The 22,271-nt window shown below is 41.5% G+C and overlaps 1 protein-coding gene across 2 annotated transcripts in view; it reads left to right on the top strand.

Annotated features, from left to right (window-relative positions):
* UCHL3 (ubiquitin C-terminal hydrolase L3) overlaps positions 1–22,271 on the top strand; it is a 59,660-nt gene that overhangs the window by 17,570 nt on the left and 19,819 nt on the right. For both annotated transcript variants that reach the window (XM_075590991.1, XM_075590992.1), the window contains 4 exons: positions 797–925; positions 4,764–4,920; positions 6,016–6,101; positions 10,983–11,030. In XM_075590991.1, coding sequence (XP_075447106.1) covers positions 797–925; positions 4,764–4,920; positions 6,016–6,101; positions 10,983–11,030 — 420 coding nt within the window. The remainder of the gene's footprint in view (positions 1–796; positions 926–4,763; positions 4,921–6,015; positions 6,102–10,982; positions 11,031–22,271) is intronic.

Here is a 22,271-nt window from a genome sequence, read left to right as displayed (position 1 = left end):
TGTGTACCTACCTCAGTTACTCAAATGGAGGAAGAAGTCTTTCTCTTATGTTCAGGTAGCGTTCACTGCACCTGCGAGTGGTTAACATGATCTGCCTTAGATGTATACAATGGTTCTGATGTACATCATCACTCGAGGTTGTAAACATTGGAACCTGAATTTAGAGTTTGATTTATTTCAATTAGCTCTACCTTATCTCACCATTGCTATTGGCGCTTCATCGGTTACCTAGTTTTAGCCTGTTAGACTTATTACCTGTTTCTAAGGGTGATTTGTACCTTTTTAAGTAGAGTGGGTAGCAAAAAATGTTTTGAAAAGTGTGTGTGTGTGTGTGTGTGTGTGTGTGTGTGTGTGTGTGTGTGTGTGTGTGTGTGTGTGTGTGTGTGTGTGTGTGTGTGTGTGTGTGTGTGTGTGTGTGTGTGTTTGGAATAGAAGATTCAACACTGCAATAATAGTGATCAAAAAGAGTATTAAAACACCCATAAACATCCAACGTTTTGGTACACTAAGGAAACCTTCCTCAGGATCACACCACTCTAAGGAATGTTCTACAGTGGACCGAAACGTTGGATGTTTGAATACACCCTTTTTGATCAGCATTATTGCAGTGCTGATCTGCTTGATGTCTTTGGGACGTTTTTGGCCGGAAATCCCCAAACGTTTTGGCATGTATAGGATAAGTCCCTTGATCTATCTGATCAGAGTTCCTGCAGTCGTTCACTTACCAAGTTATGCTCTGCATGAACCCAGCGTTTGTTGCATTTTCTTAATCACTAACGGCTTTCTTTTCCTCTAGTTTCTCAAACAATTAGGGGTTGGCTCCAGCTGGCAGTTTGTAGATGTGTATGGCCTGGATCCTGAACTCCTCAGCATGGTGCCAAGACCCGTCTCTGCTGTTTTACTTCTCTTCCCAGTGACAGAAAAGGTGAGTAACTATAAAATAATGTGTTTTATATCACACTTGCGCACACATGGCTCAGTATAACTAACACTGTGTTAGTGATTGTTAACTCCATGGGCGTTGCCAATGCAGTAATGATTGTGGAGCTTGGTCAATAAATCGCAGTGTGTCTTATCAACCCTTTCACTGCCATTAGGGCTATTGTAGGCCCATCTGAATATGAAATGATTAAACCAATTCCCGTTGCACCAATCGGTCATTTCCGGCGTTGACCTCACCATTTGCCACAGTATTACATATTTCAACACCCTGACATCAGCCTGTTGTTTTATTTTAGACATTTCATCACACAGTGGAAGATTTTCATACTTTTTTTTTTCACTCTGACAGCCAATAATCCAGGTCACAGCTGCAATTGGATGAATATGCATTCATTATTGTATGTTAATTGGGGGGTAGAGACCCAGCATTTTTCTATTCGTTCATAAGCATGACACATTTGGATCAGTATTTACTGGCTGCAGTGTAGAGTTATATTTGCCAATTTCTGGATGAGTATAATGGTATGTCTGCTTAATTATAATTTTTTTTTAAACTTGTAATTTAATTGAAATGTTCAATATTAGCAACAAAGAATAATAAAAAGAAATGGGAGATCAGAGAGGGGGGGGGATACAGAAATTAAAAGGGTTGGGGGGGGGGGGGCATTTATCATCTTGACATTCCGAGCTTCTACAGCAAGAATCTAATCAAATCTCAGTCTTCAAAATCATCATCTTTAGTTTACAATAGTAATAATCCTAATGAACCCTGGTGTATCTCATCATTTTATCCGTATAGTCTCCATCGTGTCGGTCTTCTTAATCGTTGTCTAGTTTCTGATTTGATTGCCATTGTGTTCTTAAGAGAAGGGAGGGGATAATTTGATCTTAATGAGCCTACAGGCTTGTTGCAGTGAAATACACTATTTGACTATTTGATTGTGTAAATGATTCTTAACATCACAGTAAATGTGTCCTGCAGCTGAAACGGTTGCAGGGCGATGCTACCTGCATGCACAGGAGACAAAGAAATCAAGTGTGTAACCCTCATACTCTAGGTCACAGCAAGAAACGTTGAAGAGAGTATATTTGTAGGCAATATCAAGAAGGCGCTGCAATCTATTCTGCTGCTGAATATCATTTTGACAATGCTCAAGTTATACTGTATGTAGCCATGGTAGGTTTTGGCTCTTCTACTGCCCCCTGTTATGTAAGCCCTAATAGATGCTGGCTATAACAGACTGTCATCTTGGGTTTTCCCCTGCTCCAGCAGCCTCTCTGAGTGACTGGGTGTGGAGGTGAAACTGGGTCTGTGTACAGCCAGTCATGGTGCAAACCTAGTGCCCTCCCCCTTCTGTGCCTTAGGGAGGAAGCATGTAAAGTTAGTTAGTCCAGGTTCATCCTACAAGGGGTAGATACCTATGTGTCCAGCCCCGTTATGGGCTGAGGAAGAGTTAAGGCGCCTGGCCGGGCCTCCAGCCTACCAGTGTGGCCTAGGGCCATCCTAAGACCTGGATCCTGCTATTAACATCATGCATCCCCTGTAACAAGAACTACAGTGGCTGCAGCAATAAAGGATCCCATTTTATATACCCCTGACTGAGTCTACAGTCTATTGGTTAGGGGCATGTTCAGAGGACTGTCACAGGAGGGACTGTCTCCGGAGCTCTGGAGCCTACTGTGACTGGAGGCGCAGCACCATGAGAAGAACTACTACCTAAAACCGCCTAAGGCCTGTCCTGTTTTCCCACAACATCGTGGAAGCTCAGCCTATCCTGAACCAAACGGGTATCTAGCACCACACAGACCTGTGGCCAGAGTAAATCTCACAGAGAGGGGGGGGAAGCAGTGTTACATGTATATTACATTGGTATATCATCACTGTTTCTCCGCACTTACAGGTATGCTTGTTCTACCATATCATCCGCCTCTTGTAAATCATTCAAATTATGTAAATGCTGATAGCATAGATCTGTTCTTTAATGAGCTTTACTTTTTAGTTCCTCGTGACTTGTAACCAGGGAGATGCTTTGACAACTTAATTGGCATCATAATTAGCATTTTGATTATGCTGTTTCTTAGTGTCGCAAATTTACAGGGAGCTATTCGTTAAACTGCAATAGTGCCGATTGGGACACTATCACAGAGCGAGTCCTATTAAAGTCAATGGGAGTTTCTGTTGAATGAATAACACCCACCCCCCAAGATTCTAGAAGTTTTGAATAAAAGTCTCAGAGCAGGAACCCAATATGCAGTATATACTTCTATACTCGTATCAATGTTCACGTGGAAGAAATCCTTGTCATAAGTCTTTTTGTCATGTGATGTTACTAAAACATTTGTACTTCTTTTTCTGCACAACATCACCTGCCAACCTAAAGTAAGTGCCACAGAAATTAACAGGTAAATCGGCCTTTAATAAAATAAGCAACAGCAGACATAGTATGAAATAGTGTTTCAAATTCAGTGAGGGCGCAAAGCGTCTTTTCTTTCCCCTAAAAATGAAGATGCTTTTATTTAAATGCGTGGCCCGTTGGCCAGTGTTGTTGTACAAATGACTTTTACCTTCCTGTAATCGTCCTCTCAATATGCTTTATGGTAGAATCTTTGACTACATTTTTGAACTTGTTAAATACAATATTGTTAGTTTTTTTTTTTTTTTAATTCATGCTGCTGTGGTTTTCCAAAAAAATGGCCGAACCAGGTAATTAAACCTTAATTATTGCTGCACTGTAGTTTACTTCTATTTCAGACTCTAACTCCTGACACAAGCAAAATGTATTCTATGAAAATTCGTTTTCCACAAGCACTTTTTGGAATAAAAAAAAAAAAGCCACGAGCACTTTTTTGGTTCAGGTCTACATTTGCAAAGCATGTTGCATATATGAACGTAAAAAGACCTGTTCAAAGTGTAAAATAAACTATTACATGGCTCAGTGCTTTTTTTTTTTTGTTGTTGCAATTACAACCTGTTCAATTAAGCCTGGACAGCTCGTTTTAGGGGGAGATCTGCTAAGGGATGTTGCAGGGAAACGCACCCGATCAAGTGCTAGCTGCTTTTGGCTTGCATGGTAGGTAGTGCTGAATGGGGTGTGGAAATCTGCAACGGCCCTTTGTGAACCTCCCCCTCAAAATAATATGAATCATTCCAAGTTTACCCTCTAATCCAGGGGAGCGCAAACTTTTGCAGCTGCGCCCTCGTGCCGTTCCTCTGCTGGTGCTCGCGCCCTCTCCCTTACCTTGATGCGGCGTCAAATGATGCAGCGGGGTCATGTGATGTCACGTGACCCACAGGGTCATTTGAAGCGTGTCACGTCACATGACCCCGAGGCGTCATTTGATGACGTGTTGCCATGGACACGAGTGACGCCGGCAGAATCAAGGTAAGTATAGCGTTGCAGAGGCCTCACGCGATCCCCCGGCATTTAATGTAAATGCCTATGGGAAGAGTGCGGGACCTCTGCAACCACCTGCGCCCCCCCCAGAAAAATCTCCCGCACCCCCACTTTGCGCACCGCTGCTCTAATTTATATTTTATATTCTTTATTCTTCCATGTTAAACACAATATTTTGGATATACCACAAACCTTCTGGCACTCCCAGGATAGAAGAGCATAATTTGAACATTGTATAATTACAGATTGTGCAACCCCTTCACCCCAAATGTACTGTATATGTGTGTTTATATACTGTATGCATTTGTTGTGAACTAGAAAATAATGTATAACCCAATCCTATGTTGCAGTGGTATCCATGCAGAATTGCATAAAGGAGTCTGTCTAACAACCATTTATTTGTTATTTATTTTTTTCCTTAATCAGTATGAATTATTCAGAGCTGAGGAGGAAGAGAAAATTAAATCCCACTGCCAAGATGTGAACAACTCGGTTTACTTCATGAAACAAACAATAAGCAACGCTTGTGGAACAATCGGCCTTATTCACACAGTGGCAAACAACAGGGACAAACTGAATTTTGGTAAATACGTGTATTCCCGTCTCCCCCACCTCACTAGGTTGCAAACTGTGACCTGTAGGTGGTGCAGTAACACTTGAATAGATGTGAGGTTTACTGTGACACAGAAAATGTAGCATGGAATTAAAATAGTTCAGTAACTGATGATTGTAAACAATTGTTATTCTTTAATAGCAAAAATTAAATTTTATGTTACCTATGTAACTTACCCATGATTTAAGGGCAGAGGATGCTGTTAATCCACGTGAAACGCGTGAGACCCCACTTGTAAGAAACATTGATACAGCTTCCTTGTAGCTTTTCAGTGTTCTTAAAGTTTCGAGGGTTTTTTGGAGAGTCTCTCACTGTGTTAGTAATAGGCGTTACATTCAGCATCTCATGCAAAGGATAGTGATCGTGCTGTCCTATGGATATGCTATAATGCAGGAGGGAGCTGCTGATAGCTGCCGCTGCCGCATTAAAGGAATCGGCCATAGGAAAGGCTGAGCTGTTTTTCATGCCCAGTGGGGGGAGAGCGTGGCACCGGGGGCGAGGCAGACAAAGAGAGATGTTGGATACCGTGAGAAACTGGGTAGCACAGGTTAACAATGCAGCAAGTTGCATTCACTTACCTAGAAGTTATTGCATCACTTACAATACATTAACCCACTCATTACAATATTGAACAGTAATTGTGTAAGAGATGACAGAAATAAAGGAGGTGCAGAGAGAATTAAGGGTCATTGAGTGAGAAAGTCTTGGATCCTCCCAGGGAAAATAGAGTGGATACTTTTGCCCCTTTTATAATAAATGAATACAATTATTATGTTAAATGTGACATTTGGCAATCAGGGCTCACTTAGGTCATGAAAGTGAACGAGAAGTGGCATTTGCAGTAGAGCAGAACGGACCTGAATGATGGATTGTTTACATTGCATGCAAGCCTGTATTTCTGCAAATGGCTTAAAAGTAATATGAATCGCATGAATATTTCCATTTGCTAATCTCTCAGACGTTCTAACTTCATGCATCTAAACTGATGAAAAATAAAGAATTCTCAAAAGAATCCATAGAAGATAATTGTCAGGTCACTGATGGATTTTATGTTGAACTCTTTAGAAGGTGACTCTGCTCTGAAAAAGTTTCTTGAGGAATCGGTTTCATTGAATCCTGAAGAAAGAGCCAAGTTCCTAGAAAAAGATGAGGTCAGTACGTTTCTATTGTCGTCTTTGTCTTTGTTTGTGCGTGTACATATTTCAGCATTTCAAGTTATTCTTTTTTTGTATAGCGTGTGAGTCTAAAGAACTTTGAATGTCGTCTTCTAAGCCACAATATTTCTGACCAAATGGTGGTATTTGGCTCAAAACGTGTGTGTGTGTGTGTGTTTTTTTTTTTTTATTTACATAGAAATGATATGATTTGATTGTCGCTGGCAGGTGAAGTAAGAGCCCAGTTTATAACCAGCCCATTGTTGCCCTTTGTTCACTTTCTCACCGCTTCAAATATCAACACTCAGAACACACTTTGCAGCAGTCATTTTTTCATGCCTGCAAATTCTTCTATGTACAGTACAGCGCTGTGTCCACTGTGAGTGCTATATACTACTTACATTAAGCAGGTAAGCAGGGGAAAAACAGTAGGAGCACAGCAATGAAAAAACGAGAACTGGAGGCCAAGTGAAAAAATAACAAAAATTTAATGGGACATTAACTATTTAAAAGAGAAACCTCTTGGTATATGCGAGGGTCTGTCGGTTCCCTCTGGGGGACCAAGGGTCCATCGCTTCCAGCTGGTTCCCATTCAATGTGATCTAAGGATTTATTACAGCTACAGCGTTTTATTCTCATGGTTTGTCTCTGATGTGCTGGGGGTTAATACAGCCTGCCCGTGATACACGCTGTCTTCCAGGCTAGTAGCGTCGGGCTTGGAGGTTTCTTCCTCTGCTTTGCTACTTACATTAAGCACAGGGCCCAAAATCAGTGACATATTGATCATCACAAGACATGAGACATATGTACGAAGTGGTGTTATTCCATAAGACACTTTATGGCCCATTGAAGTGTACAGAGATGTCAAAACCTCCTCTCTTTCTTCTAAACACGGTGCACTTAAAGCAGAAACCCATGAGGTTTGCAGTCTATGTGCACTATGGTTTCATCTATGAAGAAGTTTAATGATGGTCCCCTAAGCCAGAGGTGCGCAAACAGGGGTCTCGCCCCCCCCAGGGAGGTGTAAGATTATTTTTTTTTGGGTGGTGCGGCGCTTGTAGAGGCCCCGCCCGCGCTCTTCCCGAAGGCATTTAATTATATGCCAGGGGAGCGGCGAAGGCCTCTGTAAGGTCCCTTTGTCACGGGAGACCAGGTTATTTACACCTTTTTACCGGGATCATTCATTGAGCAAAACAAGGTAATGAATTAAATTGTCATTTATTCGGCATAAATTCGCTTACACAGAATGATACTCAAAATACAGACAAAAAGACACACTTACTTTGGGACTGGGGATGAAAAGTACACTTTTTTCATAGGTGCACGGAACTCTTTGGGCGAGTTTTACCCTGACTGGGACTTAGCCCGGAATCCCCTGGAACCCAAATCACACGCCACCGCTGAGTTGTCTTCTGAGAACTTGGTCGCTCCTGACCGCGAGTTACTGCAAATCTCCTGGAACTCAAATCGGCATAAAATCGCAGCTGCGTCCGCTACATTAGTTTCTCAGAACTTGGCCCGAGAAAGCTGGACTTAGACTCTGGTGGGCAGGCTTTTCAGGCTTGAAATTGAAGCCGGTTGCTCTGCTATTCGCACAGAAGCAACTTTGAAAAGACCGCCTGCGCTCTTACTACAGAGAATATGGATCTGATTGGCTCATCGATTCTTATAGTATGCTGAGTTTAATTCACAAAATAAAAGAGAAAAAGGGGGAGCACAGGTTGAGGTATGCCAGGGATAACAAATGATTTAGCTCGGGAGTGTAAGTCCCCAGACTAATAAACGTAGGGACAGTAGAGTGTGTAATAACATAAACACTTACACGGCCTTGTGCAAATGCTGTCACATCAAGGTTTCTTTTCTTCCTTTCTTCTGTCTTCTCCTGGTGTGAAATTTCTTTTCTTCTGATCCTGATAATGGTTTCTTCGATTGACCGGCAAACGTCAAATGCGATGTTCTCCTCCAAATAAATGGACAACAAAAATGTTTAGGGATAATACAGATATAAAATGATTAATTCCAAATGGTAGAGGGAATACATCAAATGCAGAAAGAAAACTGCAAACACTCACACGGGCAGATGTGAGTGCGGTCTATAGGGAGGTATCTCTGTCCTCCGCATAAGGATAATCTCAATATAAGACGCTTGGCGCACTTACCTCGATACAAGGTAAAACTACCACTCACGCTGTGCACGCGTGCTCATGCGCAGGCACGCACTCTCACACAAGCTTGGGGCTTGGCGAGACAAAAGAGTTCATCTTTGGAGCGGAGAGCACATGACCCTGCTCTGACCAATGGGGGGAGAGAGGCAGAATAGGCTGAGTGGAGAGAGGTGGAAGGGGGGTTGGGGAGAACGGAGAGAGGTGGAAGGGGGGGGGGGGACCGAGAGGTTTATTATTTTTCTTGCACAATTGACATTTTTGGAAGGGTGGAGGGAGAGAATAGAGAAACACACCACACACACACACACACACACAACCCTGTTCCAGCCAATGACACGCCCCCTCCCTTCATAGCCACGCCCCCCGCTCCTGCTCTAACATTTGCAGTGCAGCAGAGCGCTCATGCTTGAAGAGTTGGTGACGTCACCACTCAAGCATGAGCGTGGTCCGAGCCAGCGGGGACTCGGCCTTAGTGGGGGGTGTCCGTTTCCTCTCACTGTGGTTCTGCATGCAGAGCAGTCTGGGAGGCAATGTTGTATGACAAAGAAAGATAAAGGAAGAAATTTCTTTGAATTAAGGTTTTTTTTTTTTTTTAACCCTAATAAGTTGATACAATGGTTTTTGATACAATTCTATGTACTTGCCATAGTGCTCGCTATAAACTAACAACTCCAGGTACTACTGTATCAATACCAAGGTCTAGATTTGTAAGACCACGTATCCTTTTTTTCAACTTCCGGCAGGTTTTTGGAGTTTGTTGTGTTCCATGGTTGAGAGGTCGACACATTTACAGTTATCTGACCTACTATACCATCCGAGTATACTTATACTCCCTGCCGTTTGGTTGAAATGAATGGGGTTTTTCAAACACTATATATATATATATACCTATTCGTAACTCGGGCTTAATGTGGTCATTTACCTGCTGTACCTCCCATATGTGCAGATTATTTATAGGTGCTCGTGTTGCTTATGTATGGCCATAGACATATTTACCAATCTATACATTTCATTTTATATTTACTGTATATTTTCTTTAATATACTATTTTTTTATATTACTACCATTACATTACTATAAGTATAGAGTGCATTCAGAGAGATTTCTTTCCTCCTTTATTATCTTTGCCATTACCAGCCTAGTCCTATTGCACCAGATTTTATTTTACTTTGTATTAATAAAGTGACGAGAAACCTCCCATTCCCCGAATTCATGCCAATGTTGTATGCCAGATATGACCCGTTCCTCCAGCGTATTCGTCCTCTGGGGTTCTCCTCAGTGGCGTCCTACGATTCGAATGGTCTGCGGCACTGGCGTCCTATGTCTCCCTGTGTAGCGGAACTGCTGTCCTCTGTGGTGTGCTTGCTCTGCGCATGCGTGTGACGCCACATGTGTGCATGCAAGTATGTCCTGGGCACAAAGTTGCGATAACAATACATGGTTACATTAAATGAACAGACGTAATACATGCAAATCACAGACATTTCATGGACCGTTAGAGATATGATTATGGGCGTATGTAACATTTTCAGACAAGATTAAAATTGTGTGAGGTGGGATAGGCCTGCAATGTGTTGATAGAAGATGCCCTGCCACAAGGAGCTTACAATCTATAGGCAGGGTAAGTTGAAACATTGGGTACAGGGGATGAGCGGGTTGGTGAGTATCAGAATGCAATAGAGCAGCTTTAACATTACTAAACATCAGCAAACAGCTCACACCCTTTGGCTGCCCTTCAACTGTGCCAAAGGCTGTTCACCTTTTGGGTTGACTTACATGTAGTCTGAAGGGGCTCAGAATGCAGGTGACGTTTCAGAGTCCTTTGTCCTCCTGGGTTATTAACATTCCAGTGGGCAGGGTTGACAAAACACATAGCAGTAAGCAAACTCAGATGTGGTTCATTCATCAAATGCCTGAGTGAAAGGTAAGTATTTGAGTCTGGTTTTTAAATATTTCCCGGGAGTTGACCTCTTGGGCATAATGAGTTTCAAAGAGTGGGAACAGCATGGCTAAAAGCTCAGGCCCCAAAAGAAGTCACGGAGATTATGAGAATTGTAGGAGTCGTTCACCTGTAGATCAAAGTAAGCGCATGGGACTGTAGATAACCGGGAGCTCTTTCAGAGAGTTCGCAAAGAAACCAAGACAATTGGAGGTCTTGTTCTGCTGCAGTTTTCATCCACCTTCATACAGCTGTTGGGATACTGACATCTGCTTACTGATCTGCCGGTGGGGGCTGGACAGGCTTATTTATTACAGCGGTGACCTGCACTTGTCATGTCACAACACCATCAAAGGTAGTGATGTGTGAAATCTTCGCTGAACTTCATGAATCCAGCTGCATTTGCACCTTTTTTTTCCAGTAAAAATAACCTGGGGGAAAATAAAGACCGGGCATCTAATATAATAAATTAACACTTTAAATATGCTATTATTTGTTAAAGATTAGAAGACTGTATATTTGTAATACTAATAATATGCTATTATTTGTTAAAGATTAGAAGACTATATTTGTAATAATAATATGCTATTATTTGTTAAAGATTAAAAGACTATATATTGGTAATACTAATAATATGCTATTATTTGTTAAAGATTAGATGACTATATATTGGTAATACTAATAATATGCTATTATTTGTTAAAGATTAGAAGACTGTATATTTGTAATACTAATAATATGATTTACATATGTTTTTCTCATTTGTAATTCCAGAGTATACGTGTGACCCATGAGAGCAGTGCCCAGGAAGGACAGTCTGAGGTAAAACAAGTGATTTATTATGTGTCCATTCAATGTGATTTTACAGAACAGGTTTGACTTCAATATGGGTTATTTAATTGTAATCTATTCTCTATAGTACAAGGGAGTTTCTTGTGGCAAAGATCTTCATTTTATACACATCATATGTCGCCATAGAGATGATAAAAGTGAAGTAAAGCCAGTGATGAAACCTTTCTTTATGTTGACAGATAATTCTTGTTTTAATGTTTTTTTTTGTGCATTTGATCCACATCTTAAAAGTACTTAACACCTTCACTACCGGAATATAATGGCATATTGAAGGCTCATTTACAGCTGAAGATGTCCAGACAAATACATTGTTCAGACTCAAACATCACCTTATTGTGAGTGGAGAGAACATATGTATAGTAACATCGGGTTTAACGGTCATATACTTGAAAGTAGGTAATGATTCAGTGGGTGTCACAGTGTGCTGTTATAATAATGCTATAATGGTGCTATTATTGGGGTGTGAAACCTAAAGGTAAACAGTGACACTTAAGGATCACCGACTGGTATTAATAGGGGAATAATAGTGTTACAGAGTGCTATTCAAAGTGAGTGGCAAATAAGGGGTAAGTGAGCCATTATGATGCTGTGACACTTAAGGTCGCAATGGGCCGTAATAACAGTGTGGGTAGTAGAGTATTATTATGACTGAGTGACAGCTAAGAACACAGAGTACCATTATGACTGAGTGACGCTTGAGCGACCGTAGTCTGCCATTTAGCACATTTTCCCTTAGAACTCATATTCTGTGCATTGAATCCTAAATAACTATTTCCTATGAGGGCATGGTAGACATTTTAGGCCATATTTACTTAGTAATTTTGCTCCATAAGTCACCTCACACAGGAAGTCAGACACCCTAAAGCCCATAGAAGTGAATGGGCTGTATTTTCCAACACAACAAGGTGTCCTATTGCGTTACACCGCTTAATACGCATATCCCTTGAATGGAACGGTTGCCATCGGCGCTTCGTCGCTCCAGTCTCATTGCCACTATTTTGAAACGTCTTCGGAGGATGGCGAAAGGTGACCGGTGGGGAGGCGACCGGAGGCGAGTTGTCCTGGCAGCAGAGCGCCGTTGGCGATTTGGTCCAAACGTCCTGGACCGTATCCCTTTATCTTTCCTGCAGTATTTTTGTTTAAAGAGAAACGGATATCTCGGGAGGGCTGTAGCAAAAAGGAGAAGGGGAAAGTTCCTGCACAGAGTTTAATATCTTTCCAAATGTACAATAGGCCTAACAAAAAACCCAAATACAACAGGTTACAGTGTGCGTAATGGTTTGTTTATTAAGTGCTACAGTAGGCAGATGTCTTAACTCCGGAAAACATGCACGAGCAACAGGAACAGTGTAGTGATCAGGGCTGAGTTCTAAAGTATGTTTTCAGAAATTCATAATGCAGCTAATTTAATACTTAGCACAAACTATTGAAACTTGTTCATTTGACTGAAAATGGAATAGATTCCTTAATTAAAGGTGTAATCAGTTTGAAAAAGATTAAAGTGCAGATGCAATTTCAGAAAAGACCATAATGAACAGGGAGAGGTGTTTAAATTATTGGTGGTGGTTGCCTCTAAGAGTATTGTGGAAACTGGCATCGAAAGCTTTTGTAAACACACAATGTAAATGAAACGTTGTAGTTTAGTTATCTTATTCTCTTTGTTTGTTTGTTTTTCTTGTAAATGGGATAAACTATTACCCCTTTACTTTAAAACCCCTATCTCCAACAAAATCATACAGATTTTAGCCATGTAAGCATGTCTGAGTCATTACTTCAATTTAAGTGCAATTCAACTTATCCTTGATAAAGCACATTTATTGTGTGAAACGCGTGGGAGGCTCTACACCTCCTTTTGGTAATGTTTATTATTCAATACATTTTTATATTTTTATACCACCTGGCTCCCTGGGCCGTGCGCTGCTTTTTTGTTGCTGTTTGGACTTCTATCAGTGGCTGGACACGCCACTAAAGAATCTATGTGGCTCTAGGAGTGGGTAAGATCCATTGAAGAAATGTATTATTATTACTCAGGATGTACTGCAAGATTTTGTGCGTTATAGATATTTATTATTATTTCCAATGAGGATATAGCAGAGTGAGTATCACTTTTGGCTGTTTCCTTCAGGAGAATTGAGAATCATTATGCTTTGGTCACTCACTTAGTAATATACCCATTCCATATCAGAGTTGTACCTATAGATTCATTTATTGAGATTACTACCTTATTCTGGAACTATTGGAGCACCCATTATCCTTTGTATCTTGATTTGTTTCAAGCCAGTTGTAAACCACTGAAGCCGTCATTCTGGCCTCAGAATGGATTGCATTCATTTACAATGTGACTAGTTTACACTCTTTGTTCTTCAGGGTTAAAAATCACCACACTTTTGAAGCGCTTGGAACTTGATTTTTTTAGCAGTGTCCATTCATTTATAATAGCACCTTTATTAAAGTATCATACACAGTCACAAATATCTCTATTTTTCTCAATACCTTTGCATTTGTTTTATAATCTGTATAGCATACTTTATTGTGAGATCCTCTATGAATTTTTATTGTGGAGAGATTGTGCTATTTTGCACAAGCCTTCCATTGTTACCCATGGCATCCTAAATAGCCCCTAGCAAAATTTCCATATTCTATGTTCCGTGATCTTTGTCATGCGTTTAAGATGTATCCTATGGAGAATATTGTATATTTGCTAAATTATTAAACCTATCTTGTATTCTAATACCATTTTTAAAAATGACAGACGGCATTACATGGTGAAATGCTTTTACTTTATTTCTGCTCCAGTATAGGTTGCTAAGAGGGACAAATGCAGTTCCTCTCCCATTGAGAGGCACAGTCCAAGCCAGGATGGGAAGGTTGCAAGGGGAGTTGCTGAGAAGATGTAATTTCTCACAGTCATGAAATAGTCACTTAGCATTGCACAGGAACAAAAATGCAAGGGCAAGCTGAGGGTCGTGTCCTAGATGTGAAGCCGCATTTCTGTACCATGCTGTTTGATGCATGCCTTAACCAAGCAGTTCACATGCTTAACCTTAGTGCTACAGGATGCCCAATGGGGCACGGATTCTATATGCAGTCAGTGGGTTCCAGATTTGCGTGGATGGGAAATTCTGCAAGTTTGACACTTGGATTTTAGTGACCGATTTGCTAATCGGATAACTCATTAAAGAATAATGTAAAAGTACAACTCAAAATAAAAACATAGAACATGCTCCGCAGGCTTACAGGTTGTGATGAACTTTTAGACGGTTCTTAGTGCAAAGCTATTTAACATAATTGTTTTGTACTGAAAATATATTTGGTTGTAATTGCCAAACTCTGTGTGTTCTTTTTGCAAACGCATCAGTAGTTAACATGTAAATTGCAACTGGTACAACTATTTTAAATTGTTTTGTATTTCATGTCTTTCTTTCACCCTTGTTGTATTATTGGGGCCGGGAGTCTTGGGTGCACATAATAATCCCGGTGTTTTGGGCCAACGCTAACATTCCAGAAGTCCGGTATTCAAGTTTCTCGTGGCACACACAGATCAGGTTTTATGTGTGTTGTACTGGGATGAAATGGATATATTGGGAAAATCCTGTTTTAGATGTGAATTGTAACTAGTGTGAAAGGCAGTTGGTTTTCTTTCGCCTCATTCTCTAAAGCTGTGTTTCCTCCGCTCTAAAGCAGTGGTCTTTATTGGGGTATCGGTGCAGCAGAACAGAAGTTGAGTTTTACTTTCAGAATGACACTTATATTTACTGGTCAGTACTACGTCATAAGACCGTCAATTCAAGTGGGCCATACAGTCTCTTTTGGCAAAGCAGAGTTTAGTAAATATGGGCCTTGGATTCTTACTCATCATTCAGTGAAGCCGTCCTCTGTGGTCTAGAGCAGTTGTCTGAGTCACTGATTGAGCCACCTGTGCTGAAGCAAGGATATCCTTAAGACCTGACCTGTTGGTGGCCCTTGAGGAGTGGAGTTGGCCACAACTACTCTTGAGAAAACGTTAGTCGTATTCATTTGAATGGAGTTGAACCAAAATAAATCTGGGAGGATCTCAGAAAAGTAGTTATTGATGATCATCAGTCTAGAAAAAGTTCCAAAACTATTTCTTAAGATTTGGGGCTCCACCAATCCACTGTCGGACATAAAGTCTACAAATGGAGACCATTGAAGGCCATGGTCACTCTACCCAGGAGCGGCCGTCGTACAAAAATATCTCCAAGAATAAACCGGCAAATTAACCAGGAAGTCACAAAGAACCCCAGAGTGACATCCAAGGATCTGCAGGCCACGGCCACTCTCGCTTTGGCTAATGTGAGGGTTCATGACACAACTATTAGAAAAAGACTGAACAAGAATGGTGTTCCTGGAAGGATAGCCAGGAGGAAACAACTATTCTCTAAAAAGAACATTTCTGCCCATCTTAAGTTTGCCAAAGAGCACATAGATGATCCACAAAACTTCTGTAACATTGTCTTCTGGACAAACGAGTGAAACGTAGGTCTCTGAGAAACCTTATCTTTTACGAAAACCAAACACTGTGTTCGTATAGAAGAACCTCATACCAACCGTCAAGCATGGTGGTTGGAGTGTTATGATTTGGGGCTGCTTTTCTGCCTCAGACCTGAATGGCTTGCCATCGTTGACACAACTATGAATTCTGCATTGTATCAGAAGATTGTAGAGGAGAATGTCAGAGCGTCCGTTCGTGAGCTGAAGTTAAGGTGGGTCATGCAACAAAACAATGATCCTAAACATACAAGCAGATTGACAAAAGAATGGCTGGCTGCAGAAGAAGAAATTCTGTGTATTAGAATGGCCTAGTCAAAGTCCTGATCTAAAAGCCATTAAAATGTTGTGGCAGGACCTGAAGCGAGCTGTCCATGCAAGGAAGCCCTCAAATGTCACAGAGTTGAAGCAGTTCTGTAAGGAGGATTGGGCCAAAATTCCTCAAAACCGATGTGAGACACTAAATTGATAAACTGGAGTAAAAAAAAAAGGAAAGAGGTAGAAAAAAAAAAATGAAGGATAGGAAGAGATTTGTTTAAATGACAATTGACAGTGGGCGGTGGATAAGTAACACTCATTGCTACCATGTGAGAAAATAAAGGAATTTCACAATTGTAGCTAAAGTAAAGATAAAATCGAATCAATCGCAATCAAAAAAAAATAATACAAAGGGGGGAAAAAGATAGAAAAACAAAATATATATATCTGTTTTTTAGCCATGCTTATCTTCAAGGGTATCACTACTATGTAAAAAATATTTTGCTATTCTTCTTCATTTATTTATTTATTTTTAAATCTAACAAGGTTGGTATAAAATATTATTTTACACACACATTTTTTTTTTTTTTTTTTTAATACTGACTAACCTTAAAACTTTCCCCACAAATCAGGCATCCCAATAGCCTGCACTCATGGCTATTCTCCCACACTCCGTCACTCCTACCACCCACTGTGGCCAAGCACTGCCATCTACAGCACTTATTTCCTCACCTGCTGTCTCTGTAAGTTCCCCATCAAACCTCTTAGATTGTAAGCTCTTTGGGGCAGGGATTTCCTTTCCTATTGTCTGATTGTTGCTGCACTTATTGTATTATTATAATTCCCTGTACTGTATTCTTTGTGAAGCGCTGAGTACACTTTTGGCGTTATATAAATAAAGAAATACTATATCATACAGTGTGTGTGTGTGTGTGTGTGTGGGTGACGTTACCAACTGCCCATGGCACAGAATTGATTTAATTCCTGACCCTGATTCTGCGCTCGACTATTTCCAATCAGAGTTCTTAAAACTCTGCGATACCCATGCTCCACTACGCAAAATAAGGGTACGGGGGGCCCACCTTCCATGGGTTACAACTGACCTTATTGCACTCTACCAGCTCAGGGATACCTTGTGGAAATGCTACAAAGTAACTGGCACTACCAAGAATCTCAATCACTACAGATGCATGCGGAATATGTGCACAAGGCAAACAAGGCATGCAAAAGCACAATATTACTCTGACAATCTCCACCAAAATACATCAAACCCAGCTAACTTCTGGAAGGTTATCAACAATATATTCCAGCCTCCTAACCATCAACAACCAAGTAATATCACTAAGGGGGATATTACTTTGACAAACACCACTGACATTGCAAATGCATTCAATGATTACTTTGTGGGGTGTGCCACTAACTTATTAGCGAAACGCAGCCCAAACCACAAATCTGAATCCCATCCTGGGAGTACCCCTATAGCCCCACCCCCTCCCAACACTGCCCACAATTTTCCATTTGGCCCAGTATCTGAAGAGGAGATTACACAAGCGCTCCTCAAACTAAAACTAAGCAGCCAATGCGGACCTGACTTACTACAATCTAGGTTCCTACGACTAGGTGCCCCAGCCATTGCCAAACCAATTGCTTCCATAGTCAACTCTATCCTGTCTGCAGGCCATATCCCTAAGACCTGGAAAACTGCCAGAGTTGTCCCAATCTTCAAAAGTGGGGACAAAAACACTGTCTCAAACTACAGGCCAATCTCACTTATCCCAATTCTATCCAAAGTCATGGAAAAATGTGTCCACTCCCAATTAAGCGATTTCTATACCAAGACAAATTTCCCTAGCCAATTCCAATCTGGCTTTCGTCCCAAACACTCCACCGTAACTACCCTGCTAAAAGTTTGCAATGAAATCCAGTGTGGAATGGAACGGGGACAACTCACTGGTGCAGTATTCCTAGATTTTGCAAAGGCTTTTGACACAGTTGATCATGCTATCCTGCTTAACAAACTCCAGAGCTCTGGAATAGGGAAGCATGCTTTAAACTGGTTTCAGTCCTACCTATCAGGAAGATCCCAACATGTGTCCATCTCGGGCTCTAACTCCAACCCCCTGGATATCACCTGTGGTGTCCCGCAAGGCTCTGTTCTGGGGCCCCTACTCTTCTCAGTGTTTATCAATGATCTTCCCACAGCTTGTAAGGAAGCCTCAATACACATGTATGCAGATGACACAATCCTATATGCACACAGCCATAGCCTCTCTGACCTTCAACACATACTTCAGTCTGACTTTTTGAGACTCGAAAACTGGATTTCCCAAAACAAACTGTTTTTAAACACTGACAAGACTGTAACAATGGTATTTGGGACCAAGACTACATTTTTAAAGCTTCCAGCGACTGAGCTCCAGATAAGTACCAACGCTAACACCACCCTAACCTGTTACTAGTTTTAAATACCTGGGCTTATGGTTTGACTCCCACTTAACATTCGGAATGCACATTGATACCCTGACAACCAAGACCTATGCCAAACTAGGGGTACTTTACAGGAACAAATCCTCCCTAAGTCTCCTGGTCAGAAAGCGTATCGCACAGCAGATGCTAATGCCAATTTTTGACTATGGAGACATAGTATATGGCTCGGCACCTCAAACCCACCTTAGCAAACTTGACACCCTCTACAATTCAATTTGTCGTTTTGTTCTCCAATGCAACTACAACACACATCACTGCGAAATGCTCAAAGAACTAGATTGGTCATCACTACAGTCTAGGCGCAAAGTTCACCTTTCCTGTCTTGCCTTTAAATTCTTCATGGGCAAGCTACCCAGTTATCTGAACAAGCTCCTCACCCCTATCACATGCAGCACTTATCACCTGAGATCAGACTCCAAAAGACTGTTCATGGTCCCAAGGCTCAACAAAGTATCCGGCCGTTCCTCCTTCTCCTACCGTGCACCCCAAAACTGGAACAACCTACCAGAGACTCTCACATCCACCACCAGTTTAAGTTCTTTCAAATCTAAGGCTGACTCACATTTTAATCTGGTGTGTAACTGTTTCATACGCCATAATATATATTTTGTTTAACTGTGCACGCAATGTCTTGTATATAATGTATACCCTGTTCATTTATGTAACTGTATTTGTAAACATGTATTATTTGTCTTACTCTGTGCCCAGGACATACTTGAAAACGAGAGGTAACTCTCAATGTATTACTTCCTGGTAAAATATTTTATAAATAAATAATAAAGAATATATATATACTGTATGATATGTGTATATACTGTATGATATATGTATATATATATATATATATAGCCTTGCAAAAGGGACTTTGCCCGGGACGTGTGAGTTATGTTGCTAAAATACTTGAAATGGTTGACATGTCTACAATGGAACTATAGTATGTTGCCCATTTAGTTCTTCAGTGGGCTTCTAAGATTTGGAATTTTAGTTGCTCATTTTTATTTTCGTCTGTGTGTTTGTGTGTGCGCACATACATACATACATACATACATACATACACACACACATACACACACATACACACACATATACACACACATATACACACACATATACACACACATATACACACACACACACACACACACACACAAGCAGATCTAAATCTTATTATTCTGTAATTTCTGTTAATCCTGTCATTCCCATTCTAAATCTTGTGTACAGCAAATACAAATATCACGTGTGAGCACATCCACATGTCTCAGACAGGTCCTGCAACCCTGTGTTACCCCATTATCTCTTAGCATACGATGCTTCCACTGCAGCCAGGGATTCTGGGAAATGACACGCATGGTATTTCTTATCCATTTTAACATGGATCCTGTAGACGGACGTTCACAGAGGTACACAATTGGAGACTTTTATAAGGTGAAATTATAATAAGGCTTTATTGTGCCTTTTCCTTTTCATCAGGAAATCATCCAAACACAGGGGGGGGAGGGGGAACAAAGCTTCTATTCACTTGGGAGTATTTCTAGTGAAATCCTATGCAATTAATTCACATCTCCCTTAGTAAGCATTTCTCCCAGCCCCAAACATATAGCATGAAATAAGCAGATATAAGCAGTCTCTTAAGAATGAAAGTTTTATCTGTTTCTTGGAGGGAAAATCTTCTCAGTTCCTGGTTCAGCTTCAGGTTTAGTAGTTTTCCCTGTGTCTTGAAATCAGCTCTGCTGTGTCTTGTGGCAGAGCTCAAGACATGGTCAGCTCCAGAGATCTGTGTTCTCTTGGTCAATCTCTCCTGGGAGACTCAAGAACACTGCTCTGTCTCCAAAGTTCAGCCCACAAGTGAGCTAAGGAGTCTCTTCCTGTCTCAGACAGGCTTTTGTAAGCAATCAAATCAGGCAGGTGGTGTTTACTAATTGACTACCAGCAGTTAACCACCACACTGCTAGATTAAAGGCACATTACTTGAACAGGGATTACTCCCCTGTTGCATACCTCCCCTGTTTGTGGGAAGCTCGGGCTTGCCACGGCCAAAGCCCATCCTTCCACTCTCATTCTAGATATCTCTGTGACTTGAATGAGAGTGGATGGAGGAAGAGAACCCTCAGTCCTGCTGGAATTGGAGTCCTTTCTCCAGTTTATTCGTGTCTCCTCCTGAAGGTGCTTGAGATCAGCACCCCTCAGTCGCTTGAGGAGGACTTTTTCCAAGTATAGTCTTTTTTCTACGTGCGCGGTCATGAGATTTCCCTCGCGTCGGGTGCTCATCTTATTGTAGGCATACTGTATGGCAGCAGTTGCAGAGCGTTTAAAAAAACAGCCCTTTGAGTTTTCCGCTCTTGAAGCTGTCTCTCTGCCCTTTTCCCACTCAATCGGGTTGCTTGTTCAGCCTCTTTGGGGTTAAGTTGCAGTTCCACACCCACTTCCAGAGAATGTCCCATCTTTTCAGCTTCATCAGCTAAGGATTCTTCTGGTTTTAATTCAGCACGAGTACCTTCTTTTGTTGCCTGCTGGGTGGCTGAAGGTTTTGCTAGTGCTTGTTTAGCTGGTTCAAATTTTGCAACCTTGTCTTTCAGATGAGCGGTATTCCCAGCTCTCACTGTACCCTTGTCTTCATGGGTTTTTGAGGCTGTGGGACACTGACGCTTAGTCAGGGTCAATACTTGTCCTTGTAGGACTGTAATCTCATCCGCGAGAGATCCCTGTTTTTTGAGTGCGTCTTTCAAGTCTCTTCTCAGGGAATTTATCTGCCTGCTTTGCTTTCTCTGAGCTTGCTTCCACATTTTTATTGCATTGTGAAGCACTATGAACTTCTTTGCTTGGGCCACAGTTACTTGTTTCAGTTTCTGGACCTTCTTGTGCTCCCTTTTGTGCCGCGTCACCTGGGTTCTAAGCTTGGCTTTTAGCATTGCTTTGGTGATGCTCAGGGTAGCCTTCAGTTTCTCATGCTGCTTTGCGGGGACATACTGGGTCATCAGACGTTCCTGCAGCACTTGAATTTCTTTAACAGCCTGCAGATTGTCATCCTGCAGAGTTCGCTGCTTCTCTTCTGCCTCCTTGAGGTGCGTACGCAGACCTTGCAGTTGGTTCTGCAGTCGGTGCTCTGCTTCAAACTTCTCACCTTCCAAAAGTCTATTTATTTCTTTAAGCTCGTGCAGCTTTTCATTTTTTTCTTTGACGTCGTTTGTCAAATTAAAATTTTCTTCTTTGAGTTTTACGTTTTTTCTTTGTAATCTTAAATGTTCTCCTTTTTCAGTCTCTGTATTATTCAGGACCTCTTTGCAGTCCTCCTTCCATTTACGCACATCTGCTTTGAGACTGAAAGTCTCCTGGCGTGAGAGATCCTTCTCTAGGTTGAGGGTCTGAAGCTCCTTCTGGGAGACTTGGAGATTTGTATTAAGATTGGCAATAGTTTCTTTAGCAATGTCCAGCTCCTCAGTGAGACTGTGTAGTTCCTTTCTGGAAATTTCCAAGTCTGTGCGGCAGCTGTTGGTCTCATGATGTGAGGCATCCAGTGCTCTGCGGAGTGTCTGAACCTCTTTCTGAGATACGTCCACCTCTATCCGGACACTGTTGACCTCCTGTCGTGAGGCATTCAGCTCTATGCAAAGAGTGTGAACCTCTTGCTGGAAGACTGTCATCTGCTTCAGTGCCTCCTCATACTTCCGCTTTAGCGTAGCCACCATTTTATCAGATTGGCTCTGCTTTTCATTCATGGCGGAAATAGTAGCATTTGCAGTATTTAGCTCAGTCTTGAGATCGTCCAATTCTGTCCTGGCTGCAGAGTACATTGCGAGCACATATTCCTGTAGCTTCACGTTATTTTTCTGTAGCTCTGTGTAACCATCTTCCTTTTGTTTCAATTGTTCACGGAGCATATCACAGTCATGCCTGGCATTTTTCAGGGCATCTTCAGGGTTGGTCAAGGGATCGTCACTCACTGGTTCCGGCTCCACT

The sequence above is a fragment of the Ascaphus truei genome, chromosome 3 (assembly GCF_040206685.1).
Source record: "Ascaphus truei isolate aAscTru1 chromosome 3, aAscTru1.hap1, whole genome shotgun sequence".
Classification (NCBI taxonomy): Eukaryota; Metazoa; Chordata; class Amphibia; order Anura; family Ascaphidae; genus Ascaphus; species Ascaphus truei.
The sequence above is the reverse complement of the archived record's forward strand: the minus strand, read 5'-3'. Positions and strand labels throughout refer to the sequence as shown.